The 15,736-nt window shown below is 37.1% G+C and overlaps 2 protein-coding genes and 1 non-coding gene across 6 annotated transcripts; 2 read left to right on the top strand and 1 right to left on the bottom strand.

Moving 5' to 3' along the window:
• Nucleotides 1–45: 45 nt before the first annotated feature.
• Nucleotides 46–2,190, top strand: LOC148851024 (uncharacterized). Its single transcript, XM_088942826.1, has 5 exons — nucleotides 46–743; nucleotides 941–1,018; nucleotides 1,128–1,227; nucleotides 1,310–1,446; nucleotides 1,716–2,190. Exons 1-5 carry the CDS (start codon nucleotides 396–398, stop codon nucleotides 1,935–1,937), a joined length of 885 nt encoding a protein of 294 aa, XP_088798952.1. The 5' UTR covers nucleotides 46–395; the 3' UTR covers nucleotides 1,938–2,190.
• A 218-nt stretch (nucleotides 2,191–2,408) lies between these two features.
• Nucleotides 2,409–13,981, bottom strand: LACS2 (long-chain acyl-CoA synthetase 2). 4 transcript variants are annotated; one of them, XM_088942821.1, is made up of 19 exons: nucleotides 13,595–13,981; nucleotides 12,130–12,193; nucleotides 11,905–11,994; nucleotides 11,742–11,798; nucleotides 11,540–11,588; nucleotides 11,145–11,221; nucleotides 10,381–10,420; nucleotides 10,198–10,292; nucleotides 9,916–10,080; nucleotides 7,191–7,301; nucleotides 6,721–6,808; nucleotides 6,566–6,632; nucleotides 6,395–6,470; nucleotides 6,195–6,312; nucleotides 5,829–6,074; nucleotides 4,544–4,683; nucleotides 3,501–3,683; nucleotides 3,298–3,417; nucleotides 2,409–2,683 (listed from the first exon to the last, which is right to left on the bottom strand). In XM_088942821.1, the coding sequence occupies exons 1-19, from the start codon at nucleotides 13,744–13,746 to the stop codon at nucleotides 2,636–2,638; spliced, it is 1,986 nt and encodes a 661-aa protein (XP_088798947.1). In that variant the 5' UTR covers nucleotides 13,747–13,981; the 3' UTR covers nucleotides 2,409–2,635. The 4 variants fall into 4 exon arrangements, with proteins under 4 accessions (XP_088798947.1, XP_088798950.1, XP_088798948.1 ...); XM_088942824.1 differs by lacking the exon at nucleotides 13,595–13,981 and adding an exon at nucleotides 12,297–12,454; XM_088942822.1 differs by lacking the exon at nucleotides 7,191–7,301.
• TRNAI-AAU (transfer RNA isoleucine (anticodon AAU)) lies at nucleotides 12,540–12,613 on the top strand. Its single transcript has one exon. It is a non-coding gene; the product is annotated as a tRNA-Ile (tRNA).
• Nucleotides 13,982–15,736: the final 1,755 nt, after the last annotated feature.

Here is a 15,736-nt window from a genome sequence, read left to right as displayed (position 1 = left end):
GAAGCAAATCAGGAGATTCATGAGCGACAATGATGACCAAATAGACTGAAGAACTGAACGGTGCAATAAAGGCCCACTCGTGTTTGGCTCAAAACGATCGCGGCCCCACACGCTGACTGACGAATCACGAAATTACAAAAGCGTCACGTGTATCATTTCATTGGCCCTTCTCTGGTTCAAACTTCAAACCAAACTCTCCAAGAAAAGAAAAAGCAGCCATGTCGCGACATTCCCCAGCTAATATGCCGCGAATCTTCCCATCGTTTACTCTTCGCTCTTTCCCAGTCTACCCCTCCCGTGGCAGAGGTCGGAGGATATAAATACACATTGTGCAAACAACTTACAGAGTTCAGTTCAGACCCGAGGAGAGGAGACGCCACACCACAGCGCTAAAAATGGCAGTACCCAGTAGTTTGCTTCGCTCTTCCAACCCTCGCCGATTCATTCTTCCTTCTTCTCTTAATTTAAACAGTCACCCACCCACGTCGTTGAGGTGTTTAAGTAAGGCGGGGGCTAATGGACACAAAGGAATTTCCAATAATGGTGAGAGGAAGTCCAAGGTTGCAACAAAAGCATCCGCGGCCTCGGAGAGCGTTGTATCTTCACAACCACAGACCAGCAGTGGAGCCCATCTCTCTTCCATGGTGGCAGATGGCAAGCTCGTACTTCTCAGGATCTTAGAACCCGCTGTGAAGGTGAAGATGAAATCGTGGAAACTTCAGGCCGAGATGCTCATAGAGAAGGTACAATCTAATCTTCCCCCCCCCACAATTCTCCGAGTTCTCATCCAGAGGATTCCTGCTATGATATGCTCCTGAGGAGTCATTTTTCTTTTTCGGCTTTGAATTTCTAAAAAGAAAATGATACTAAAAAAGAAAAAAAAAAAGAATTCTAAATGAAGCAAGGACTGTCCTCATTTGTTCATCAATACTCCATGCAGGTAATCCTTGACTGTAGATTTTTCTCCTTGCTGGCGGTCATGGGATCCTTAGTTGGTTCAATATTGTGCTTTGTTGAGGTAAAATATTTTCCCCTACAGAAGAAATTGATTGACTTTCCCAAACCATTCGAGAATGTCAACCCTTCTTATTATGATAATGGTTTTTATTCCGATGTTTCAATTTCAGGGCTGCTTCCTTGTTCTGGAATCATATTTCCAGTATTTTTACAATATGTCGAAAAAAGCAGATGAAGGACATGTGATAAACCTGCTAATTGAAGCCATAGGTATTACTACCACTTCTATTATTGTTTATTTACTATACTTGGGTTAGTTTCCTGACTGCTGACAAATGGTTTTTCTTTACAGATATGTTTATTGTAGGAACAGCCATGCTTACTTTGGGTGTTGGGTTATATGCTTTGTTTGTGGGCACCAACAACATGAAGAAAGGAAATGGGGCTTTACTTTCCGGGTCCAACTTTTTTGGGCTTTTCCGCCTCAAGGTCAGCTTGTTTCCTTGGAGATCTATACTGAATACATGCATATTTCATATCCATATCTGGTTATTAGTCAGATCTGCATATGTAAAAGTATGAAATGCAAGTAATGCATGTTTCGTGCACTTCATAATGTACTATAAAAGATTAGAAGATTAGTATTTACATAATAGATGCATATCTGTAAAGCATGTACAATTTATTGTTCAATTTACTACATGATAATATGAAGTCAGAGCTAACTACTGTGACTTGATCATTTATGTATTTTTCAGATGCTTCCAGCATGGATGGAGATACATTGTATATCACAGGCAAAATCCAGAATTGGGCATGCAGTGCTAATGATGCTTCAAGTGGGGGTGTTGGAGAAGTTCAAGAGTGTACCTTTGGTTACTCCAGTAGACCTGGCTTGTTTTGCAGGAGCTGTACTAGTTTCTTCGGCTTGCATTTTTGTTCTCTCAAGACTTTCCATGGGTGAAACAGATGGAAGATAGAAAACCATGTACATGGTTTATATAGATTATTATAGACCATAATATCAGCCATTCCATTTTCAATTTTATTTATTTATTTATTTATTTTTGAGGAAAACAACTCTAGCCCAATCATACAGATTAAAGGTTCTTTGTAGCATATATTGTATATGTTCGCATACTTTTCAGAACAATCAACAAGTGCTTCATGTAATGTTTCCTCTTGGTTTTATTTGAGGAGAAAAGGAACAATAAATAAAAGAACACTTTTTCAGATTGTCTAGTTTTTCTCAATTGTAGTTATTATTCTCCTTTATTAAACATTAAGGTAAGAGAATTATCAGAATTGCTCAGTATGACCAACAAGTGCTTCCCTTTTAGTTTCTTATAATGTTATACCTCAAATGATTTGCAACCATTTACCAAGAAATGTGAGACAAATGTCCAATGTATAGACTTTTGGCATTATTCCCACTCCAAGAAGAGATACTATTCAGGAATAAAAATAAGAGAATAATTTTATTTCTGCATCGCTATAAACAGGGCCAAGTGTACTGGGCTCCTCTAGATAATACATATTCATTCACCCCAAACTGTCATGCATTTATCAGACACCAGGGCAAAGGCTTTAAATAGAAGATATTTTTTTTTCAATGGATGCTTCAAAAGTGCCCTCTATATATGCCCATGAACCCATCTATAGGCCGCAAATACTGCTCTTACACTTTCGCTCCCTTTGCTTCATTATACAATTGGCCAATGTATTCCTGCAAATCATGTCAACATTGATAAAGAAGAATCTCAGAGTTCATAGAGAAGAGCTAGAACAGCAAATCTATATCCACCCAGACCAAGAGAGGACATATCCAGAACTGCCCCCAAATCTTAACATAAACTCTATTAGTGTTGCTTCAATAATCTAGCAGTTAATTTCTCTGCTGTTTTGAGATTGAAATTAGCTTTTGAGAATCATATGTTGTTCTACAGTGAAATAGATAAGTGAAGAATAAATACAAAAATAATAAGAAAATAAACTAAGACGCACAGTTTACTTTGTACAAATATAAAAGCACGGAACACCTAATGAGATACAATTCTCTTCTACATTGGCACAATTTTCGTGTCAGTTTTGAGTGAATGTCATCCCATATGCATGTTTCTAATTACGAAGGGTAATATCACCATCTTTCATTCATTCTACACATTCATGAGGTGAAGGACAAAGTACTGGAAAGTAATTTTGCCAATACCTAAGAGATTCATTGCATGTTAAACTATGTATTTACTTCATTTGACAATATATATATATATATATATATATATATATATATATATGAGGTAAGGGAGGAGGCAAACACTTGAAGAATAAGATAATATGTACCTTATAGTACTTGAGTAACTGTGGCCTCTTCAGCTTGAACGTTGGTGTTATCAAATCCCTCTCAATATTGAAAGGATTTGGATCCAAGTGAATTGCTTTTAGCATCTCAAAACCTCTAAGCTGTGCAAAAGCATTTCATGTCAGATCATGAAGCATGCCAAGCTTTTATTATTGTTTTGCGTATTGTAGGAAACTTGTCATACTTGGTATTTCTGTCCAGTACTGTTGAGTTCATCTAGAATATACTTCCTTGCCATTGGGCTTTTGCACAATGCTTTGAAATCTCCAGTCTGTTGATGGAGGGTTGCCCAATCCTCAAGTGCCTTCCTGTTAGGAACTGCCACAGCCACAAGAAAGGACTCAAAACTGTTCCCGTAAACCCAGATCTGCAAGTCATCCAAAGACAATCTGAAAAATGGTCCAAGATAGAGGGAAAATGATTATTCACTACCAAATGACAAACACGTTTTAGCATATGTTGTTAGCAGATATGCAGGGGCCATTGCTTGGTGCAATGGTAAAGTCTCAGGCTGACAAGTTACTGGTGTAACAATGTAGATTCAAGTCTGAGAGAAGCCACTTTGTGCCAAAAGATGACAAAGGTTAGGTCTGTATACAGATTACCCCTCCCAAGACCATGGATAGCTGGGATCATCATTGGATAATGGCTATTAGAGACAGATCCAGGATCTATCAACTTGCTGGAGGGAGCACACTACTAATATAAGGGTCACATCTGATCATTCACCACATATATAGGGGGTTCTTTCTCAGAACTTTGGGGAGACATGGTCCCCACCTACCATCCCTGGATCTGTCCCTGGTTGCTCATGCATTTTAGGAATGCCTAAGGGTATCTGACCATTTATTTGTTGGGGATTGTGAACTGGATGAAAGTCAAGTTTCCAGAAGATTTGACAATAATTTATTTGCCTCAGACTTCCAAACAGCCAATGTTTGCTTGTATGTGACATTCTTGGATTAAATTGCTCTTTGGTATCTATCTGCAAACTTGTTGGAAGGATTTTAAGTTCCTCACCAACCCCCAGCCCCAAATATAGAAAGATATTAAGAGAATAATTAGTATAGTTTCTGTGGATACTATGGCAATATCTCATGCATGGAACATGCCGTGTAAATCCACTTGATGCAATAAGAACTCATGCCATGTAAATGTGCATAGTTTGATTAGTATTGGTTTGGATTCTAATAGTGTAATATACAATATTGCATGTCCAATTTGTACCGATGTGATGAGAGGGCATCTTCCATATATGCTTTCTATGTTTTCTGCAGAAATATATTCCCCTTGAGACAACTTAAAAATATTCTTCTTCCTATCGATGATTTTCATTGTCCCATTTGGTTGCCATTCTCCAATATCACCTGCAATATTTTGAAGTTACTTCCCATATCGACATTCATGGAAACAGTTCAAATTTTAAAGAAAGATAAAGGAACTGTTGTTAAGATTCAATATTGATGTCTAAATTATTTAATCAGTAAGTTGTTATGCTTGTCAGCCAGTTGCAATCATTGACAGGGAAATATATTCAAGAAGGTAGAAAGTAGATACAAGGAAATAGCATCTTCAAATTTCACAAATTGTTAAAGCAAGAAATGTATAAGAAGCTCCAAGGGCAGAAAATGAAAGGGAGAAAGTGGAAATAAAATGCAACATAATGCTAATTTAAATGGAAAATGTGTAAAGGAAAGACTACATGGAGGAATAAATCAAATTTCCAAATATTACAGCAATTTAAGAATCTTTTGGTGAGGGATATTGATAGTTTTGAGTTTTTAATAATTTATTTTCTAGTTGTAGGTGTCTTAAGAAAAGGGTCTTAAGTTTTCTAAAAATTTACTGTTACTTCAAAATTACCATTTATGATAATTTTCGGACTTAGTAATTCTCACAATTGTTATTTTTAGTAAAATCACAATTTACTATTTTCAGTAATTTCTGGTGCCTTTACTTTAAGTTTCAGTAGGACTACAAAGTGCTAATAGAGTTGTTTAGGCGTTGAAGTATCTTTATGGGTTACCTATACTCCTATAGATTTGTCCTAGTTTTAGAACTCTCTCTCTCTCCCCTATTTCTTCAGCTAAGTGGCCTGTCTCATTGCCATTTACCATAAAAACAATGGTTTTTCTTTTTCTTTCTAATTTTCTAGTCATTGTTTAGTGGATGGAAAGTCATCTACTCGATTTTCCATCCTTATTGCCTATTCTTCATCATAATCACCCAAAGCCCTTCACCCCACAAAACCCACAGCCATATTTGAAATTTGTAGGATCCTCTACCCTATCCTACATCAGTTGTCTTTCTTTAATGACAAGTTTCTTATTTTATGGGATTAAGATTGTCTTTATTGCCTAAAAATATGTACAAAACACAAATGTATCCTGCAACACATTTTCCAGTAACAATGTTGCAACTTGCAACATTGATCATGCAGACCATTTATTCCAGGATTTTCTTATGAGATTAATAATCCTTTTGCAAATCAGTTATCCTTAGGAGCTTTTACCTGTATGAAACCATCCATCCACAATGACATCATCTGTAAGGTCCTGTCGCTTATGGTAACCAGAAAACAGGGTTATACCCCTCAAGCAAATTTCTCCACGTGGCACAGAGGAAAGTGCATCATATCCCATTTCAGGAACTGACTCAAGTCTTGCCTCAATGGTTGTAAGAGGGACACCCACAGTTCCCATCATAGAGAACTCGTTGGCTATGGATGTAAAACATCCTGCACAACTTTCTGTGAGGCCTGGAGTAATGAATAAATTTGAGGGAAATTAGTTAATGACTAATATCCAACATATGCAGGTAGAAGGGGCACTGATAATGTAGTAATTTAGATGCATCAGGCAGAACTTATTTGTCATACCATATCCTTGTACTAAAACACTGCAGCTCGTAACTCTCAGAAATTCCTCCACATGGCTGGGCAGTGGTGCAGCACCAGATATTATAATACGAACTCGCCCCCCTAGTGCTTGTTTGGACTACACAAACAATTCACATGGGAATCAACCTAACATTATTCAGATGTATCAGCAGAGAAACAAAAAGAAAGAAGAAAGATACTTTGTCAAATATTAGTGTGTCAAAAAGAGGGGCCGCACTGTCTTGCTTCAGTCCACTCTTCAAATTCTTCAACTTGCTGTTACCAACTTGTTAGAAATTTCTACCGAAAGCGAGAAAAGTAAAATAAGTTGTAAATCCAAATCTAATATGGGGAATTACTGTACAACATACTAGTTGTAAGCAAGTTGAAATAGAGTTTTCTTCAGTACTCCTCCCGAGGAAATTTTATCCATCATACCTTCACACATGGGCATATGTAATGCTTAAATCATAGCATAAAAAACCTAACACAAAAGCAAAATCACTAACAAATAAAATGAACTTACCTGTGTATATACGGTCAAAAACTCGAGGAACCCCACAAAATATTGTTGGCTTCAGTTCGTGCACATCTTCAAGAAGATGCATTACATCCTGTAAACAATGAGAAGACAAACTACAAGTTCTAAGTGGAAAAATGGATGCATCATCCAACCGATGTTTTAAAACCAAAATGGAGTTGAACCAGATGTCTTAGCAGCTTTTAGTGTAACCAGTAAACCTTGGAACCAGCTAAAAGCTGACAACCTATGTTACCCAGATACATCAAGGAGATGGCTGGATACAGTATAGGATACAAAGTTTGCACGAAAGGTTGAAGTATCCAACAAAATACGGCACCCTTGTACAGGTATCCGTGTATCATAGCTGACAACTCAGAACACTGAAATAGTTTTCTGTTTTACCACTTCAACTGTCAGTTTGGTTTTCAAAACATTGGAGAAGGACATCATAGAAAACAGGGTCTAAACCATACCCCTCGCCAAAATCCTATGGATGCACCGCTGTAGATACAATAGGTCTCCATAATCTGGTCAAATACATGAGCCAATGGAAGGAATGAAAAGTATGCATCTTCTTGTGTCACCTGTATGGGAAGAAATTCTAAATCTGTTCATTTTATGTTTACCATTACCACTTTAACTTCTTTTGACAGTAAATAAAAGAGAGTTTCATTAAATAAGCAAAAACATTACAATAAAGTGTAGGATGATTAGCTGGCACCCAAATTATGATAGAAGTTACAACAGAAACTCAGAAAAAAAGGATAAATTATGCTGCCTTAATTCCCTTGTAATTCAAGAGTATCCCAAAAATCCATCCCAAAATCATTTTTATCAATCCCTGAAAATTCAGGTAATGCCAAAATCCAGTCGACAACCAGGTTTCATACACCAGCACATATTCTGCCCTTATTCCTTATCTTGTCTTCAAAAAATTCTTCGCTCCTATTACTTTCTTTCCAGATTCCTCCAACAAACTGCAAATGGGATACAGCTCCAGAAGAACTTGACCTTTCTGCTTCCTTGAATCCTTGGCTACTTAGAAAAGATTTCATCTGGATTATGGGGTCAAGAAATTTGAATGTTGGATAAGAAGAGAAATAGCTCCATAAAAACTGCCATGTTGCTTGGAATGATGAGGTGTCTCATCTTCTTCTTTGCTGTTACACATGAAGTAAAGCCTTGTCAACCTAAAACCTCTTTTCTTCAAATATCTGTTGCTCTTCAAGCTTCTAAAATAGCAAAGCAAATTCTTCCAACTCCCAATCCAAAAGTGGTCTTCTAAAAGTAGGGCACCAAACCAACTGCTCCTACTTCAAAGCACTGATCAACAATGATGTTTCTAGCACTCAACCCATACAATCTCGGGTAAAGGTCACAAAAATTTCCAACCTCACACCATTATTTACACTCCCTAGACTCCCCAACAAACCAGGTTACCCTGTACTTACATGCAACCACCCTTTTCCCTAACCATTTCCTAACAGAGCTCTGTTTACAACTCTAATCCTCCTTAGATCCAATTCCGCATCTTCTTTGGCCTGCACACCACTCCCATTTCACTAAATGAAATTTCTTAAGCATCTCCTACTACCACTACCACTGGCACCATTAATACCACTACCAAGTGATCCATGAGAAAATCTACATAAAGCTACAATATTTAAATTTGTATTTCATTTCTTATCTTTGTTCAAAGAATTAGGATCAATACAAAGCTCAAGTATCTCTTAGTTGAACTTGAGAATTATTATACTACTATAATGCTAATACAGACATGTCTAAACATATCAAGAACGAACCATAGCATTTTCTTCTTAAAGAAAAAAGAGGCAACAATAATAAGTACATACGGAAGATTTATTTATTTTAATGTAATTTTATTCAAAAAAGGAAAGAAGATACAACAAGACCCTAACCAGAAGGTTGGCCCAGAACAACTCAGATTACAGACTCCACAAGAACTGAGTTCTAAACAGCTGAAGCAAGTTCAGGTGTTTGAAACTTTGAATTCAGGGATTACAGACACCCAGGAAATCAGCTTGCTCACAGCCCTCTAATGAACAAAAAATGATGTGTTTCAATTCAAGCTAAAAGCATTTAGAGAGACTATATTCAGTCATGAGGAACAACCATCAATGACTTAAATGTTAAGGAGCAATCTGCTGCAAGTTGAAAGCTCTCCAATGGGAAGTGTAGCCAAAAGAAAAAAAAATGATGTGAGTTGGAACAGTCAATAAATATCTGAATATCTGATGATGTATACCTTCAACAGAAGAGATGACACCAGATATAGTGGATCAAGTTGATAATTTGAGCACCTGTGAAGATAATGATGATGATTTATATGTTCTCATACATATATCCATTATAACATTTTGTTATGTACACAGCAAGCTAGTTCAGAAAACTCAAAAAAGGAAAAGAATTTCCTCTCCATTATTCTACTCACTAAGAAGGGGGAGGGTCATGTAACAAATTTTGTAAGAAGTTTCTTATGGTCTATTTGAAAAGGGAGGAAAGTAAAGAGAAAAAGCAGGAGCTCATTGCACATCCTGTCATGGTTGAAGTGATGCATTGAGTTTGAAAAAGAGAAAGTTCTCAGGTTTAACTATGGATAATGCAGTGGGTGGTTGAAGCCACGTGACCTCATCCTTCAAAGCTTGAAATGAATGCACTGTTTGGGTTTTTCAAAAGTGGAGATGGAGGGGGATTCATGATGTCACAATAGAGTGTATAAAGGAGGACAATAATGACCCTTAGATGTTTAATCACACCAGGTAAGTAGGTCCTTGGCTGCTAAAGAAAACATGCCATTCCTCCAGAGCATAAGAACAACCAGTGTCCTTACAGATCTATTAGTGAAGATTAGAGTTGATAGGATTGAGCTGTATGGAGATCTTGTCTATTGGAGTTGACTGGTGGGCATCATGGAGTTGGGTTGTTTCTCTTGTATAGTCTTGATGTTTCTTTAGAGGCTTAATGAGCTGATGTTTGGCCGTGCTGCTTCATTTATATTTCTCCTTTTCTTGTTCTTAATAAAGTTCTTCATTTACCAATCAACAAGAAAAGAAGGAAAAAAAAAAAGAGAAAAAAAGCAAATGCTTCTATTCAATGGAGAGTTAAAGCAACTTCAGAAAGAAACTGGGTATCATGCAAATTTGGAAAAATTATAAGGATCAATAATTGGCTATTTACCACTTTATCCGTTTCTTGAAATAATTGATCCATAGACAAGACCTCTGCCATTATAGCCTTGTTAGACAACATAACACCTTTTGGCTCTCCAGTTGTCCCACTTGTGTACATTATTGTGCAGATGTCATTCTTGTCTTTTGGAGGAAGTTTATAATCCATACTTCCCTGGAAAGAAATAAGAGAGGGTCATATGTACATTTAATAGGAGATACAGAATTTCAGCATCAGTCTGATAGACAATGGCCCAATGCCTGAATTATAAAAGAAAAATAGTAACCTTACCAATAAAACAAATTCTTCCCAAGAGAAGAAAGATATGTCAAATTGTTCAGTTTCTTGCTTTTGAGCATCAGTAACCTTCCCAAAGCTAACAATTGCTGGATAGAGTGGATTAAACATTTAGTTTCAAGAAAGATGAAAAAAAATCACTGTATCATTTGGAAACAGGGCTGCATTTTGACATACTTTTTAAATGTGAAGTACACCTTGGAAGGCAAGTTAGCATCTGCACAAATAGTTAGTACTTAATTATCAACTTAGAGAAACTTGTTAAGTTGATTCATCTCTAATGCATCAAATATTTAAGGCTCCTTAATAGAATTTATATAGAGGAACAGATTATAAAAATGAGAAATAAGTCCTAAAGAGAAAGAGAAAAAGGATAAATAGCAATTAAAATATATACAGACCAAGGCTTCCCATAAACCAAAGCTGGTACACACAAGAAAAAAAATCATATGGCTACAATGTGCCTGCCCTTTCATTTAGAGGCAATGGGATTTACAGAGACAAACCCTCGTAAGAGGGGCCCCTTTTAACAATATATACTCTTATACCAGCATTTGTATATGGTGCCAAGATTAATTTCACAAATGAGAGGCCCAAAATGTGAAGGATTACAATCATCTGGGTGATTGTAATCTTGAACAATGTGCAGAAATTTTCTAATATTTGGAAAGGTAAAAAGTGGAAAACTCTGAATAAAACAGACATTCACTTTCATGCTCTAGATTTGGTATAGGGCATATCCTGGAAGGCTGGAACTGAACTACGAGCCTTTTTATTTAAACTGATACCTAAATCATGAATTACAAGTACTGGTAATTAGACTTAGATGTTTCAAAGAAGAAAAATCATCCAAAACAAAGTAAAATGCCTATCCAACAAAAAAATCCTTCCAAATTTCATGCAAATCTTAGAAATTGAATATAGCATAAGAATCAGCATACAGCTTCTATCTTGCTTTCTTGAACAAAGGTTATTGAGACTTCAGCATGGTTGATGATAAACTCCATAGCATTAGGACCTGCAATATAGGTAGAACCACAGAAAAATTGCAAGTACTCAGATGTTTGACTCAATTCAATTCTAATTACTAGAGTCAAATATTGCTTACATCCCAAGATTTCACAACTTTGTTGATTTGGAAATGTACAATGTGGTCGGCTTGCTATGCCATAAAATAGGCAACCGCCTCGCATAGAAATCATGCGCAGCTCCTCGGGGGGTAGGCAGAAAGGAAGGCAAGCATCTACCACTTACTATCCCCCATGAAGCCAGCATAATAGGATTTAATGTAAACAAAAAAATAAGAAAGAGGAAGAAAAAGGAGCAGGGCACCTACCGAGGGTGTCATACAGAGGTACGTAATATATCCCATGGCTGTTACAAGCCTGTTGAAGAACCATACTAGATGTTAAGTAAATATGGAGGAAAAAAAATTGCAGGATGTTTATAAGGTCAGAGCCAGCACATTAACATTTAAATATATCATCTGCAACTGAAGCCACAGGACATGCAATTGCTCTAAAGAAGTTTTCGTGTACCTTCATTGCTATTATCCATTGAGGGCAGTTAACTCCATATATGCCACAACGACCTCTCTGCCAAGTGCCGACATGTACAAATGCAAATTACTCTCCCTATCAGAAGTTTTATTTTTAATAATGGACAACGCCGATAAAACATATTAAAATGTGGAGAGATTACAGGGTTAACACCGCGGCTTCTGATGGCAGACCCAATTCGGATGGCTTCATCGTATACCTCCTGATAAGTGCGCCAGACATAGTGACCCGCCTGTGAATTCAATAGCATTTATTAATCTTCATCAGTTATTGGGAATTCACAATTCATACGTGCACACACCCATACACCGAGAGAGAGAAAAGAGAGAGAGAGAGAGAGAGAGAGAGAAGTGAACCCAATTCATACATTTCCATTGACGATCTCCCGGTGACCCAGCATTTTGTTCGTCGGATTTCGTTTGACGGAGAGACTGTGAAGCAAAGAAAAAAGCAAACTTCCAAAATAAGAAATCCCATGTAAGGTCATGAAAATGGAGGAATTTGCCAGATAGTGGAGTGCAGCATAGAGCATACCGACTTCAGTTTTTTTCCTATGAGTAGGCAACATTGATGCTTTTTCCTCATTCTAGTAATCAGGAATTCAGTTCAGGATCACAAGAAGGTTGTCAAGGTTTTTTCTTGATAATGATGGATCAGAAGGTTTTCAAGTTGAAATAAACCAATTCGTACTTAGCGATTTCGGGTGGAATTCGATAATTATAAACATACAAAAGATTCCTTTTACTAATATAAACGTCTCCAATTTCCATCGCGATTGGCCTATTAGCTCAGTTGGTTAGAGCGTCGTGCTAATAACGCGAAGGTCGCAGGTTCGAGACCTGCATGGGCCATTAATTACTAAGAATAAGTTTTGATCATGCTTTACCCATAGTTTTTATTTGATGATACAAGGGAAGGGGAAGAAAAACGAAGGAAAGCACTTGCCAATTGCCATTAATCAGCTGCCGTCAGCTTAATTAAAAGCATCAAAATTTATCCTTAACTTGAATGACAACAACATAATCCTTATTGAATTATTTGATGAGGTCTATAGTTCTGTTTTTCCACACGCGAACATGGGCAATCTTTTCCAAGGCCAAAGTCCAAACTATATTCTTTATCCTCTGTATTGCTTATTATATATATAGCCACCAGCCACCAATCAATTAAAGATGGCATGGGTGACCCACTGACTCCGGAGTTGGGAGCCTATCCTCGAGCAGCATCCAATCCTGTTTGGCCATCTGGCAGTTGATTAGTATCTCATTTTCCCGTCATTGAAATTAAATGCTCCACCGACTTTCTCACTCGTCAATAGATGTAATTAAGATTCACCGTCTACACCCTCCAACCCCCACCAATAATTAATAAACTGAGCTGAGGAACTACTGTGATCAAAATTGGAATCCTCGGGCTAAAACCGTTTGATCATTTATGGCTGGCTACCTCAGAGTCAGAGGATTAACCCAAGGCGAAAATTCTTGTTTTCTTTTCCTTCCCCCCTCTTCTTCTTCTTCTTCTTCAGATGACTATCTTTTCCCCTCTCATTGGCATTGCACATCAGACCTCTGAAAACATTGACTATCGTATACTTCCTGATCTACAGAAAGAAAGAATTGAACTCTACTTTCACTTTGTGTGTAATGCTTTGTGGTCTGAAAACAACTTCAGAGTCAGAGCCCAGATTGCTCCATTGTGAAAAGTTCTTTCACATGCAGAACCCAGGGAAATTAATCTGATCTGCTCTGGTGCAACTTATTAATATTCCATGAAAATAAAATGTTAAAGAAGAAAAAGGCAAGAAAAACAAGTAAAGGTGTATTCTGGGGTACCTGAAAAACTCCCAAGGAGATTCCATTCCAGTTGGAAACTCCATGAGACCATCCTTGGCGTTGGCGTATATGCATCTATACACAGGTCCCGCCGAAGGCTTTCCCCCGAGAGCCGGCCTTGCTTCTTCAACCTTCACTGTGAAAACCGACATTTTCTTTACGTTGTTGGTGAATGGTGAGTAGTGCTCAGATCCTTATTGGGATTATATAGCTCAAGTACTAGAGTGATGGATACATATATGTGATAGAAATGGTGAATAAAGGTTTATACAATTCCTATAGGGAGCTTCTTCGATCCTGAAGTTGGTGACGAATTTAATCCAGGGGTCAGAGAGAAACAAATTAGCTAGTTACGTTGGGCCAGTGCAGTAAATGCCAATGGTACCCAAGGATAGAGAGCTACCAACCATCTTAGAGCGGCGTTTATGAATTACAACAAGAAGAGAGGAGTCACAATTAAAAATGGTCGGATAGAAGATGACGCTAATGTCCTTTGGATTCCTCTCTAATTACAATTTCTTCCATAAGATTTCATGAGTTTGATTTCCTGTGCATGTGCATGAAACAGGAAGAAACTGGACAAGGTCCTTGGGACTTTTCATTGCATCTTAAATTCTTAATTGAACAAACAGCCTCTCTATTGGTGTTCATGAAAATGGCAGATTGATTATGCTTTGGTCTTGTTTTAACTCAGGTTGTTGAGATCTGCTGACTACTACTGCTACCCAGCTGGTTAATGGTTAATTCTTTCTTATATATGGAGGCACTAACAATACAATTTTATGATGTAAATTAAGAAAAAAACTCCATAAAAAAAATAAATTAGTTAAGATAACAAATATATTAATGAGAGATGGATCGCTTCACTCCTGTAGATCAGTGCTTAGATGTTAAATAGTTGAAAGGGGGCTTGAATAAGAAATGGGTCAAATGAAGTATGAACCCAGAAGTCTTGCAGGGACTATGCTTGGCAAGATTGAGCAGCTTGTTTGAATGCAATTGGATTTAAAATGAAATGCATTTTAAGTTTGTATTAATAGCATTTAAATCCAGAATGCAACATCAAAGATAGAGTCATTTCCAGTTAATACATAAAAAGAGTTAAAGAGACGATTTTTTTCCTTGTTCTGGTAACTATGCTGCACCAAATCAAACTAATTTATGTCTGTAACTGATGCTCAATTGTAATTTATATATTTCTAGTTTTCAGATGCGTTGGACAAAACACATGATGAAAACCATAGTTGAAAAAGATATAACAATTTTAGTATTAAGACGACTTAACTTTTCTAGTTTCAACACAATTTTTATTGTTGATATCCATGTTTACATTAGACTATTATGAATAAGATTCCATGATTACTTAGGCTGCTCTAAATTGCAGTTTTGTATGCCCTGCCCCCACTCCTTTTAATCAGTATAGGTGTTTTCTGTGATAACTCAACATCAGTATCAGAAAGGAGAGAGGTTAGGTTTGGCTTTGGCAGTTGGGAGTTGTATTTAAATGAACTGAATTCAAATTCGATCTGATTATGTATAAGAGGATATCCAGATGTGAATGCAACTTAAATGAATTGAATTCAAATTCGATTCCTTTGCAGTTGAAGCCCTATATATTTCTATTGCAGCGGATGTGAAGATAAATATAAGGTCGGCTAGGGTGGTTGGGTCGGTTTGTCCTTGTGAGATCACAACTCAATGATGCGAAAAAAAAAAATGTGTTAGATCCAGTGGAGCACGACCATAGATCAGGTGTATAGCAGCAAATCACACATCCCAAATTCCCACCGCCTACATTGTGAGGCCCACAGTAAAATTATACTTTCATGACGAGTGGCCAAAATATATATATATATATATATATATATATATATATGGATGTGCATATCGGCATATGCATGTGTAAGCGTTCAAATTTAAAACAAGGGAGAGGTCATTGCGTCATATTGGCGAAACACTCTAGTTCATCAGTTCATGATAGCAAAGAAGGCTTTCTCGTTATCTGGATGCTCAAATTGTAAAGGGGTGGGCTCAAGCTCCAAAGTCACTGGTGACTGACCTACTCCCTGAATTGAGGTTTAGTGAAATTATTGACCCTATTTTGTTGAAAAAAAAAAAAAAAGAAAGAGTTCTTGTCTTTAT

The sequence above is a fragment of the Nelumbo lutea genome, chromosome 5 (genome assembly GCF_056320005.1).
Source record: "Nelumbo lutea isolate HS-2025 chromosome 5, American lotus-T2T, whole genome shotgun sequence".
NCBI classification, from domain to species: Eukaryota; Viridiplantae; Streptophyta; class Magnoliopsida; order Proteales; family Nelumbonaceae; genus Nelumbo; species Nelumbo lutea.
The sequence above is the reverse complement of the archived record's forward strand: the minus strand, read 5'-3'. Positions and strand labels throughout refer to the sequence as shown.